This window comes from Oncorhynchus nerka, linkage group LG28 (genome assembly GCF_034236695.1).
Source record: "Oncorhynchus nerka isolate Pitt River linkage group LG28, Oner_Uvic_2.0, whole genome shotgun sequence".
NCBI lineage: Eukaryota > Metazoa > Chordata > Actinopteri > Salmoniformes > Salmonidae > Oncorhynchus > Oncorhynchus nerka.
In genome coordinates, this window is record NC_088423.1 from 383,129 (window position 1) to 395,238 (window position 12,110).

Here is a 12,110-nt window from a genome sequence, read left to right on the forward strand (position 1 = left end):
AATATATCACTAGCCACTTCAAACAATGCTACTTAATATAATGTTTGCATACCCTACATTATTTATCTCATATGTATACACCGTACTCTATATCATCTACTGCATCTTTATGTAATACATGTATCACTAGCCACTTTAACTATGCCACTTTGTTTACATACTCATCTCATATGTATGTACTGCACTCAATACCATCTACTGTATCTTGCCTATGCCGCTCTGTACCATCACTCATTCATATATCTTTATGTACATATTCTTTATCCCCTTACACTTGTGTCTATAAGGTAGTAGTTTTGGAATTGTTAGCTAGATTACTCGTTGGTTATTACTGCATTGTCGGAACTAGAAGCACAAGCATTTCGCTACACTCGCATTAACATCTGATAATCATGTGTATGTGACAAATGACTTAAATGTTAAATACAATTTGATTTGATTTGATTTGAATCTGCTCCGGCTATTATCAAGTTCTGCTCTCCTCCAGATAGGCACCCCTTACAATATTTCTCTTTGTATATGATAGATTCAAATAGAGGGACTATATATTTTATCTTCACTTGACAATATTTAAAGGATCTGATGTATTAATTAATCAATCAATCAGTTTAATGGTAAATATAAATCAATTTCATTTTATGACATATTTATAACAATCCATCATTTCCATTATCACAATGAAGAAGACATGGTGTACAAACAATTTATTTAGGAAATAAGATCCACAACTATCACAACTAATAATGGTACATTTAACAACAAACAAATAGCTTTTTTATTTTTATTTTTTACATTTGTGCATTGCAATATCCCTCACAAAATATAACAAAGCTAGTTATTAACAAAGAAAACTACATTTGACAACAATTCATGCTATGCAGACTGATGACAACTTAAAAGCTATACATTGCAAATATCCTTGATACATAAAATTCAACCAAAAGTTACAAGAAACAACATTTTTACGTGATTTTTGAATAGATTCTAGAATGGTTAAATGTTTGAATAGATTCATCTGGTTAAATGTTTCACTCATTCAAAACAGAAAGTTCTCTTCTCATGACCACCTGTTTCTACGTTAACACGTGAACGACACATTTACATTGACATAAAGTCAAGTGTTTTCATTGCGTCCCATCTGAAATGTCCCCCTGTCACACCAGGCAAACACACTCAAAACTCAGACCGTCAGCTGTCGTGGTCAAGGATGCTGTGATAATAATAATAATCATTGTTGTTCTCTCAACATACAGTGCCTTGCGAAAGTATTCGGCCCCCTTGAACTTTGCGACCTTTTGCCACATTTCAGGCTTCAAACATAAAGATATAAAACTGTATTTTTTTGTGAAGAATCAACAACAAGTGGGACACAATCATGAAGTGGAACGACATTTATTGGATATTTCAAACTTTTTTAACAAATCAAAAACTGAAAAATTGGGCGTGCAAAATAATTCAGCCCCCTTAAGTTAATACTTTGTAGCGCCACCCTTTTGCTGCGATTACAGCTGTAAGTCGCTTGGGGTATGTCTCTATCAGTTTTGCACATCGAGAGACTGAAATTTTTGTCCCATTCCTCCTTGCAAAACAGCTCGAGCTCAGTGAGGTTGGATGGAGAGCATTTGTGAACAGCAGTTTTCAGTTCTTTCCACAGATTCTCGATTGGATTCAGGTCTGGACTTTGACTTGGCCATTCTAACACCTGGATATGTTTATTTTTGAACCATTCCATTGTAGATTTTGCTTTATGTTTTGGATCATTGTCTTGTTGGAAGACAAATCTCCGTCCCAGTCTCAGGTCTTTTGCAGACTGCATCAGGTTTTCTTCCAGAATGGTCCGGTATTTGGCTCCATCCATCTTCCCATCAATTTTAACCATCTTCCCTGTCCCTGCTGAAGAAAAGCAGGCCCAAACCATGATGCTGCCACCACCATGTTTGACAGTGGGGATGGTGTGTTCAGGGTGATGAGCTGTGTTGCTTTTACGCCAAACATAACGTTTTGCATTGTTGCCAAAAAGTTCAATTTTGGTTTCATCTGACCAGAGCACCTTCTTCCACATGTTTGGTGTGTCTCCCAGGTGGCTTGTGGCAAACTTTAAACGACACTTTTTATGGATATCTTTAAGAAATGGCTTTCTTCTTGCCACTCTTCCATAAAGGCCAGATTTGTGCAATATACAACTGATATTTGTCCTATGGACAGAGTCTCCCACCTCAGCTGTAGATCTCTGCAGTTCATCCAGAGTGATCATGGGCCTCTTGGCTGCATCTCTGATCAGTCTTCTCCTTGTATGAGCTGAAAGTTTAGAGGGACGGCCAGGTCTTGGTAGATTTGCAGTGGTCTGATACTCCTTCCATTTCAATATTATCGCTTGCACAGTGCTCCTTGGGATGTTTAAAGCTTGGGAAATCTTTTTGTATCCAAATCCGGCTTTAAACTTCTTCACAACAGTATCTCGGACCTGCCTGGTGTGTTCCTTGTTCTTCATGATGCTCTCTGCGCTTTTAACGGACCTCTGAGACTATCACAGTGCAGGTGCATTTATACGGAGACTTGATTACACACAGGTGGATTGTATTTATCATCATTAGTCATTTGGATCATTCAGAGATCCTCACTGAACTTCTGGAGAGAGTTTGCTGCACTGAAAGTAAAGGGGCTGAATAATTTTGCACGCCCAATTTTTCAGTTTTTGAATTGTTAAAGAAGTTTGAAATATCCAATAAATGTCGTTCCACTTCATGATTGTGTCCCACTTGTTGTTGATTCTTCACAAAAAAATACAGTTTGAAGCCTGAAATGTGGCAAAAGGTCGCAAAGTTCAAGGGGGCCGAATACTTTCGCAAGGCACTGTACTACAACTAACCCCAAACATGACATTTACCCTTACATCAATGTAGCACTCTTACATCAACACTTAAGTCTATGTTCCAATGTCCATACTAGCATACTACTAGAATGCATGCACAATATATTGCTTGATTCTATCGAAGTGGGATGCTAGAGGGGTATTGGAATAGAGCGCTACAACAAACCCAAACTACTACAACTGCTCCACTTGAAACCACTGCATTGTTTTGAGTGACGATAGGGCCTCTCTTGGGGAATTAGTGAACATATGAATCAAGTAATACATGACATAACACTGCATGGTGCACAATGTTTGTGATAGTCTATTCTATCTTGATGTTTGAGACATTTTGATGTTGATAACCAAAGATTTTTCAGTTGTACTTCAATTGTGAAATTTCGTCAGTGTAAACAAATAAATAAATGATTTACCATCTCTAACAAACAAGACATAAACTCACAATAATAATTTACAGAAGAAATTATAGTACAAACTTAGTATAAACATCCCAAAGTACTTTAAAATGCTATAAAACGGTCTCAAGGTCAACCTTCTTAGAGTTTGACAAACATTTTAAATGGGTAACTGAAGACCAGTTCAGGAATGGCATAAGAAACAATACAAAATATAACTTTGTTTCATTAAGTCAGCAACATACATCAGTGTGCTTTGGTATCAAATAAGAGTTTGGCAGTTAATATTACATTTGATCGTATTTTTCACTGCATGGCTGAAACTGCTGAGCTCAATACAGAGACCTTTAGTTGCTGGGCGACCTAGACACCTTTACTGTACCAAGTTGCTCTCTATTCCAGCAAGAATATCAATATTTATCGAGTAACAATCATTTTATATTTACTTTTGTTAATGTAAAGCTGTAGAAAGTTAGAAAAGCACAAAAGTGGTTGTTCAGAGAATCCCTATAATATGTTGTCAACATCAGTTACTTTGTTTTTTTCCATCGCCAAGAGGCCTTTTTCATTTGTCCACTTGTCATCTGTTTTCACTTCTCAACGAAATGTCTTTTCACATAAGGCACTCAGAAAACCTGCAAAGGGCCATGGCTGCCCCTTCAATGGAAAGTTAGAGGCAAAAAGACTTTGGAGGGGCGAAGTTGAAGCTACATTTCTTTGGTTGAAACGACAAGCGACTCAGCAATAGGCTGATGAACAGGTTATGAGGTTTAGTGTCTTCAGCCATTTGAAGTTTTCACATCCAACGCTGTTCAGTTATCTAGATAAAAAAAGAAGAAAAATGTATGATTATTTATAAACACAAAGCTAAGGAATAACAGCATATCCAGAGTCATACAGTATGTAGATTAAGTCTATATACAGTATACAGCTGTATACCTATACAGTCTGGCAGTATGGTTCTGGGAAGGTACAACACTGACTACAGCAAAAGGTGGAGCATTGGGTGTATCATTCCAGAAAGCAAGACAACAACTATTTCACTGTCACAGTGATCAAGCAGTATTATCATATGTGTGATCAAAGTAGCACCTGAAACATTTAAGACCACACACCAGACCTCCCGCAGTGTCACACACACACACACACACACACACACACACACACACACTAGTCTGAGTCATTGGAACCAGGCAAGGTGACAAGCAGAAACAAAAGCATGACTGCTGTTTTCTTTTTAACAAAGCGTGATTCTTTTTTTTACAGCCGACACAAAGCAGAGCCCCTCTTTATGATTGTTACCTGATGGACAACACAGTTGGAAACTCCAGCTCATCTGAGTATTGGAAAAGATTTAGAAGGTTTTAACAACACTTCCCCCCCTTCAGCTGCATTTTGTCTCCATAAAGGAGAGATCTCTCACCAACCAACCATTCAACACAGCACAAACAGATCTGGGTCCAAGCTAGAATGGTGCTACTAGCTATAGAACTCACCTCTGCACTCGTATTTGAGATCGGAGAAGAAGACCAGTTCCTGGGAGAACACAAACAGGCCTAACCGTCCTCCAGCAAACGTCTTGTCGTACACTGGTCCTGAGTCTGCCAAGATCTGTTTCCCTTCATAAACCACAACCCTGCAAAACGCAACAAGACAATACATGAATGATTGAAAATGATCGCTTAGTCTCCTACATGCCACCAGACACTTAGATAAAACACACTATGGACAAAACACCCTGGATAATAGCTTAGCCTATTGTATATCATTTGTGCTTCTATTATACAAAGAATTTTCAGACTGTTACTGAGGAAAGAGTGATGGGTGTGATCAACTGGATTCGATCCCAGGTCTCCTACATGCCACCAGACTGTTTTAGCCCACTGAGCTAAATTCTAGGTATTAGGCTAGACTTGCTCACCTGATGAAACCAGTCTTGGGTCTGTGGATGAGGTGCCACCTGTAGGCTGTGTAATCCTTCCAGCCAATGTTTTTGGGATCATGCCAAAGAGTGCGAACCTGTAGACAACAGAGAAGGAGAAAAATTATTTACTAAAGAGCTATGATCTATGGTTACTTTATATATTTGATTGATTGACTGAAAGATTGCTCAATAGAGGGTATGACTACACCAGAGACACAGTATGATATGTTGGCTTATATGACTTAGCTGTGTCAGGGTGAGTGGCCACTTTGGATGACTTAGTTGTGTCAGGGTGAGTGGCCACTTTGGATGGAATCTTGGATCTTAGCATACCTGATCTTTAGTGTTTCCTGTGTGCCACAGGGCATTTCTCAGGTTTTCCCCTGTGCCTGTGGTTGAATTGACCACCTTCAGGGAGACACCAGAGATACCGAAGGCCTTGGAGGGTTTGTCTTCCCAGTAGGTCTGAGTGACCTGCTTCCACATCACCACGTAGAAGCGGCCGCTCGACTGGTAGCCGAACACGAAACCAGCGTAGTCGTCATCCCGGTCCGTATTCACATAGAACGTACCACTGAAGTCCACCGCGTTGAACTCATCAAAGCCTGGAATGGTGGGACAGAACATGTGAATACTAAGGATGGATGGTGGGACAGAACATGTGAATACTAAGGATGGATGGTGGGACAGAACATGTGACTACTAAGGATGGATGGTGGAACAGAACGTGTGAATACTAAGGATGGATGGTGGGACAGAACATGTGAATACTAAGGATGGATGGTGGGACAGAACATGTGACTACTAAGGATGGATGGTGGAACAGAACGTGTGAATACTAAGGATGGATGGTGGGACAGAACATGTGAATACTAAGGATGAAGGGTGGGACAGAACATGTGAATACTAAGGATGGATGGTGGGACAGAACATGTGAATACTAAGGATGGATGGTGGGACAGAACATGTGAATACTAAGGATGGATGGTGGGACAGAACATGTGAATACTAAGGATGAAGGGTGGGACAGAACATGTGAATACTAAGGATGGATGGTGGGACAGAACATGTGAATACTAAAGATGGATGGTGGGACAGAACATGTGAACACTAAAGATGAAGGGTCGGACAGAACATGTGACTACTAAGGATGGATGGTGGGACAGAACATGTGAATACTAAAGATGAAGGGTCGGACAGAACATGTGAATACTAAGGATGGATGGTGGGACAGAACATGTGAATACTAAGGATGGATGGTGGGACAGAACATGTGAATACTAAGGATGGATGGTGGAACAGAACATGTGAATACTAAGGATGGATGGTGGGACAGAACATGTGAATACTAAGGATGGATGGAGGGACAGAACATGTGAATACTAAGGATGGATGGTGGGACAGAACATGTGACTACTAAGAATGAAGGGTGGGACAGAACATGTGAATACTAAGGATGGATAGTGGGACAGAACATGTGAATACTAAAGATGGATGGTGGGACGGAACATGTGAATACTAAGGATGAAGGGTGGGACAGAACATGTGAATACTAAGGATGGATAGTGGGACAGAACATGTGAATACTAAAGATGGATGGTGGGACAGAACATGTGAATACTAAAGATGAAGGGTGGGACAGAACATGTGACTACTAAGGATGGATGGTGGGACAGAACATGTGAATACTAAAGATGAAGGGTGGGACAGAACATGTGACTACTAAGGATGGATGGTGGGACAGAACATGTGGATACTAAGGATGGATGGTGGAACAGAACATGTGAATACTAAGGATGGATGGTGGGACAGAACATGTGAATACTAAGGATGGATTTTGGGACAGAACATGTGAATACTAAGGATGGATGGTGGGACAGAACATGTGACTACTAAGGATGGATGGTGGAACAGAACATGTGAATACTAAGGATGGATGGTGGGACAGAACATGTGAATACTAAGGATGAAGGGTGGGACAGAACATGTGAATACTAAGGATGGATGGTGGGACAGAATATGTGAATACTAAGGATAGATGGTGGGACAGAACATATGAATACTAAGGATGGATGGTGGGACAGAACATGTGAATACTAAGGATGGATGGTGGGACAAAACTTGTGAATACTAAAGATGGATGGTGGGACAGAACATGTGAATACTCTAAGGATGAAGGGTGGGACATAACATGTGAATACTAAGGATGAAGGGTGGGACAGAACATGTGAATACTAAGGATGGATGGTGGGACAGAACATGTGAATACTAAAGATGGATGGTGGGACAGAACATGTGAATACTAAGGATGGTTAGTTATTAAAAATTCATCAGGGATTCAGAATTAAAATGCATATACTGTACACTACATGGCCAAAAGAATGTGGACACATGCTCGTCGAACATCTCATTCCAAAATCATAGGCATTAATATGACGTTGGTCCCCACCTTTGCTGCTATAATAGCCTCCACTCTTCTGGGAAGGCTTTCTGCTAGATGTTAGAACATTGCCGCAGGGACTTGCCCTGATGTTCTACCAACAACGACGAGACGGCCTACAGGGAGGAGGTGAGGGCCCTCGGAGTGTGGTGTCAGGAAAATAACCTCACACTCAACGTCAACAAAACTAAGGAGATGATTGTGGACTTGAGGGAACACCCCCCTATCCACATCGATGGAACAGTAGTGGAGAGGGTAGTAAGTTTTAAGTTCCTCAGGTGTACATATCACAGACAAACTGAATTGGTCCACCCACACAGACAGCATCGTGAAGAAGGCGCAGCAGCGCCTCTTCAACCTCAGGAGGCTGAAGAAATTCGGCTTATCACCAAAAGCACTCACAAACTTCTACAGATGCACAATCGAGAGCATCCTGTCGGGCTGTATCACCGCCTGGTACGGCAACTGCTCCGCCCACAACCGTAAGGCTCTCCAGAGGGTAGTGAGGTCTGCACAACGCATCACCGGAGGCAAACTACCTGCCCTCCAGGACACCTACACCACCCGATGTCACAGGAAGGCCATAAAGATCATCAAGGACAGCAACCACCCGAGCCACTGCCTGTTCACCCCGCTATCATCCAGAAGGCGAGGTCAGTACAGGTGCATCAAAGCTGGGACAGAGAGACTGAAAAACAGCTTCTATCTCAAGGCCATCAGACTGTTAAACAGCCACCACTAACATTGAGTGGCTGCTGCCAACACACTGACTCAACTCCAGCCACTTTAATAATGGGAATTGATGGGAAATGATGTAAAATATATCACTAGCCACTTTAAACAATGCTACCTAATATAATGTTCCCTACATTATTCATCTCATATGTATACAGTATATACTGTACTCTATATCATCTACTGCATCCTTATGTAATACATGTATCACTAGCCACTTTAACTATGCCACTTTGTTTACATACTCATCTCATAGGTATATACTGCACTCAATACCATCTACTGTATCTTGCCTATTCATATATCTTTATGTACATATTCTTTATCCCCTTACACTTGTGTCTATAAGGTAGTAGTTTTGGAATTGTTAGCTAGATTACTGGTTGGTTATTACTGCATTGTCGGAACTAGAAGCACAAGCATTTCGCTACACTCGCACTAACATCTGCTAACCATGTGTATGTGACAAATACAATTTGATTTGATGATTTGATTTGATTTGGTGATTATGCCTGAATCTCAGTCGGCGTTCTAATTAATCCCAAAGGTATTGGATGGGGTTGAGGTCAGGGTTAAGTGCAGGCAAACAGTTATTGTGCTGATGTTGCTTCCATAGGCAGTTTGGCATTTGGTAGTGGCATATTGAACTGGAACTGTAAAACCAAGGACAGACGGGTTTCACTTGCTTCGCGCTTCAGCACTCTGCGTTCTCGTTCTGTGAGCTTGTGTGGCCTACCACTTCGCGGCTGAGCTGTTGTTGCTCCTTCCTTAACAGCACTTACAGTTGACGGCTCTAAGTGTACGGCTCTAGCAGGGGCGGCAGGGCAGAACTTTGACTAACTGACTTGTTAGAAAGGTGGCATCCTATAACGGTGCCACATTGAAAGTAACTGAGCTCTTCAGTAAGGCTATTCTAATGCCAATGTTTGTCTATGGAGATTGCACGGCTGTGTGCTTAATTTTATACATCTGTCAGCAACAGATATGGCTGAAATAGCAGAATCCACTAATTTGAAGGGGTGTCCACATACTTTCATGTACACTATATATACAAAAGTATCTGAGGTAAGGTTGTCCTGCTCTACTCGCCCACTGTGATGCAAGGTCAGAATTGACAGTCTTCACATCTCTAAACTGTAGTGAATTAAATATCTCAAACGTATCTCTAATAATTCTATATTTTATTTTTGTCAGTATAGGGACTACATATTGAGGTTAATGTCCTACTCACCAACAGCGATGCCTGGGTCAGAATTGACGGTCTGCACCAGCTCCTTGCCCTGATGCCTAACCACCCAGTTGGGGTCGATCTGCGTGGTTCCCTTGGGGTCCAGGTGCACCATCTGAAACTTCCGGAAGTTTGTGACGCTGACGGCGTTGTTCTCAGGACACACGTCAAGGAAGTCCGGGATGTTGTCGTTGTCAAAGTCGTCTTTGCAGGCGTCTCCTCTACCGTCGCCTGTTGATAGAAGAACAGAAGACGCTGGGTTAAAATACAGAGTCCTAGTGTGACAACTTTGACTGTGGTCGTAATGAGGTCTGCTTTTTAAATGAATAACAGAGCACCATGAATTCATAATACAATGTTCCATCTTTGGTTGTTGCTCTCCTATTCCCTTTCAATGGAAGCTTTTATTGATTTCTTATTAGGATCCCCATTTGTTTTTGCAGAAGCAGCAGTTCCTCCTCCTGGGGTGCACGATGAGTGAAAACGATCCACGCTAACCTGTAACTTTACTTCAAATGTCCATCATTTCTGGCGACTAAAATTGCCACCCCAGGGAAGGCAGACGTTTCACTTAGTCTGCTAAGTTTTCATCAAAAAAGCGGAACAGAAAATAATCACAATTCTTTCCCAAGAACTTTTAGCTTTTAATACTGTATGTTCGCCAAGTCCAATAAGGAGTCTCAGCCATCTCTGCATGCCATGAAAACTACCATTGATACGTGTAACTGTCTTAGAGGACATGGTCTATTAGAAATAGACTCAGGGCATAATACAGAGTGAAGGGAAGTGGCCAGCGAGATTAAAGCCTGTGCTACAGTGAAGTAGCTTCATTTTCTCCTCTACTCTTTTGTTATTGCACAGGGGGCTGACTTGATTCTATCAAATAAACACCTTTTGATGAGATGTGAAGAGGATGAAGGGATCTGGCACACTCACTTTCTCCCTCTCCCTCCATCTTTCCCATATCTCTCTCCCTCCCTATCCCCCCTCTCCACACAAACTGTTTCAATTTAAAGCCAACTAAACCATTTCCAGGTAGCCCTGCATGATGAAACTGAAATTGGGCACTGTGGATTAATCGAGACAAAGCGAGCCCAGATGCCCCTTTTGGAAATAAAACTGTCCTGGCCGCAGGGTGGCTAGCTGGCTGATGATACCATCATGGGTTCCTGCTCTGCACGATGAAGTCATACGCTAATGACTTCATCAACCCTGACCCAGAAATACTCATTTTTGTTAACTCTTTCCTGTCTGACCCACCCACCATACTTGCACAATAAAACTGTGGGAGCATTCAACAACAGTTACTGGATGTGCATATACTACTTATAAACCTCTAACCATACTTCACTATACACCTGCCTTTTTATAGAGAGAGAGGGGAAATAGAACAAGGCATATTGAACTGTAAAACGATGAGTGAAAAAGGAGGGGATAAAAGGAATCTCATGTGTGTTTATGGTGCACAGGTACAGGGTTAGGGTTCCCAGGAGCAGGGTTAGGGTTCCCAGGAGCAGGGTTAGGGTTCCCAGGAGCAGGGTTAGGCTTCCCAGGAGCAGGGTTAGGGTTCCCCGGGAAATGGTTATGGTTCCCAAGTGCAGGGTTCCCAAGAGCAGGGTTAGGGTTCCCAGGTACAGGGTTAGGGTTCCACGGTACAGGGTTAGGGATCCCAGGTGCAGGGTTAGGGATCCCAGGTGCAGGATTCCCAGTTCCCAGTTGCAGGTTTAGAGTTCCCAGATGCAGGGTTTGGGTTCTCCGGTGCAGGGTTCACAGGTACAGGGTTCCCAGTTCCCAGGTGCAGGGTTCCCAGGTATAGGGTTAGGGTTCCCAGGTGCAGGGTTCCCAGTTCCCAGGTGCAGGTTTAGGGTTCCCAGGTGCAGGGTTTGGGTTCTCCGGTGCAGGGTTCCCAGGTACAGGGTTCTCAGTTCCCTGGTGCAGGTTTAGGGTTCCCAGGTGCATGGTTAGGGTTCCCCGGTGCAGGGTTAGGGTTCCCAGGCGCAGGGTTTGGGTTCCCAGGTACAGGGTTTCCAGTTCCCTGGTGCAGGTTTAGGGTTCCCAGGTGCATGGTTAGGGTTCCTCGATACAGGGTTAGGGTTCCCCAGTGCAGGGTTCCCAGTTCCCTGGTGCAGCTATTGGGTTCCCAGGTGCAGGGTTAGGGTTCCGCAGTGCAGGGTTAGGTTACCCAGGTGCAGGGTTAGGGTTCTGCAGTGCAGGGTTAGGTTACCTAGGTGCAGGGTTAGGTTACCCAGGTGCAGGGTTAGGGTTCCGCAGTGCAGGGTTAGGTTACCCAGGTGCAGGGTTAGGTTACCCAGGTGCAGGGTTAGGTTACCCAGGTGCAGGGTTAGGGTTCCCAAGTGCATGAATGTAAAAGGGAGGGGAATAGGTTCTGCTTTGTGTTTTATGGTGGACAGGTGCAGGGAAGCCTCAAAGGGAGATTCCTGTACCACAAGCAGCAGTCTGTGTGATTATAGATAGTATCTACAGTATACTATATAGGGCTCTTACAGAGTCTACCT

General features: G+C 42.7%; 1 protein-coding gene across 2 annotated transcripts in view; it reads right to left on the minus strand.

Annotated features, from left to right (window-relative positions):
* Positions 1–689: 689 nt before the first annotated feature.
* LOC115127473 (thrombospondin-2-like) overlaps positions 690–12,110 on the minus strand; it is a 138,232-nt gene continuing 126,811 nt past the window's right edge. The window contains exons 17-22 of one of the 2 annotated variants that reach the window (XM_065012591.1): positions 9,598–9,825; positions 5,525–5,796; positions 5,189–5,286; positions 4,764–4,903; positions 4,570–4,603; positions 690–4,087 (exon numbers count right to left, since the gene is read on the minus strand). In XM_065012591.1, the coding sequence (XP_064868663.1) occupies positions 4,084–4,087; positions 4,570–4,603; positions 4,764–4,903; positions 5,189–5,286; positions 5,525–5,796; positions 9,598–9,825 (776 nt within the window). In that variant the 3' untranslated portion in view covers positions 690–4,083. The remainder of the gene's footprint in view (positions 4,088–4,569; positions 4,604–4,763; positions 4,904–5,188; positions 5,287–5,524; positions 5,797–9,597; positions 9,826–12,110) is intronic. The other variant, XM_065012592.1, reaches the window with a different exon arrangement.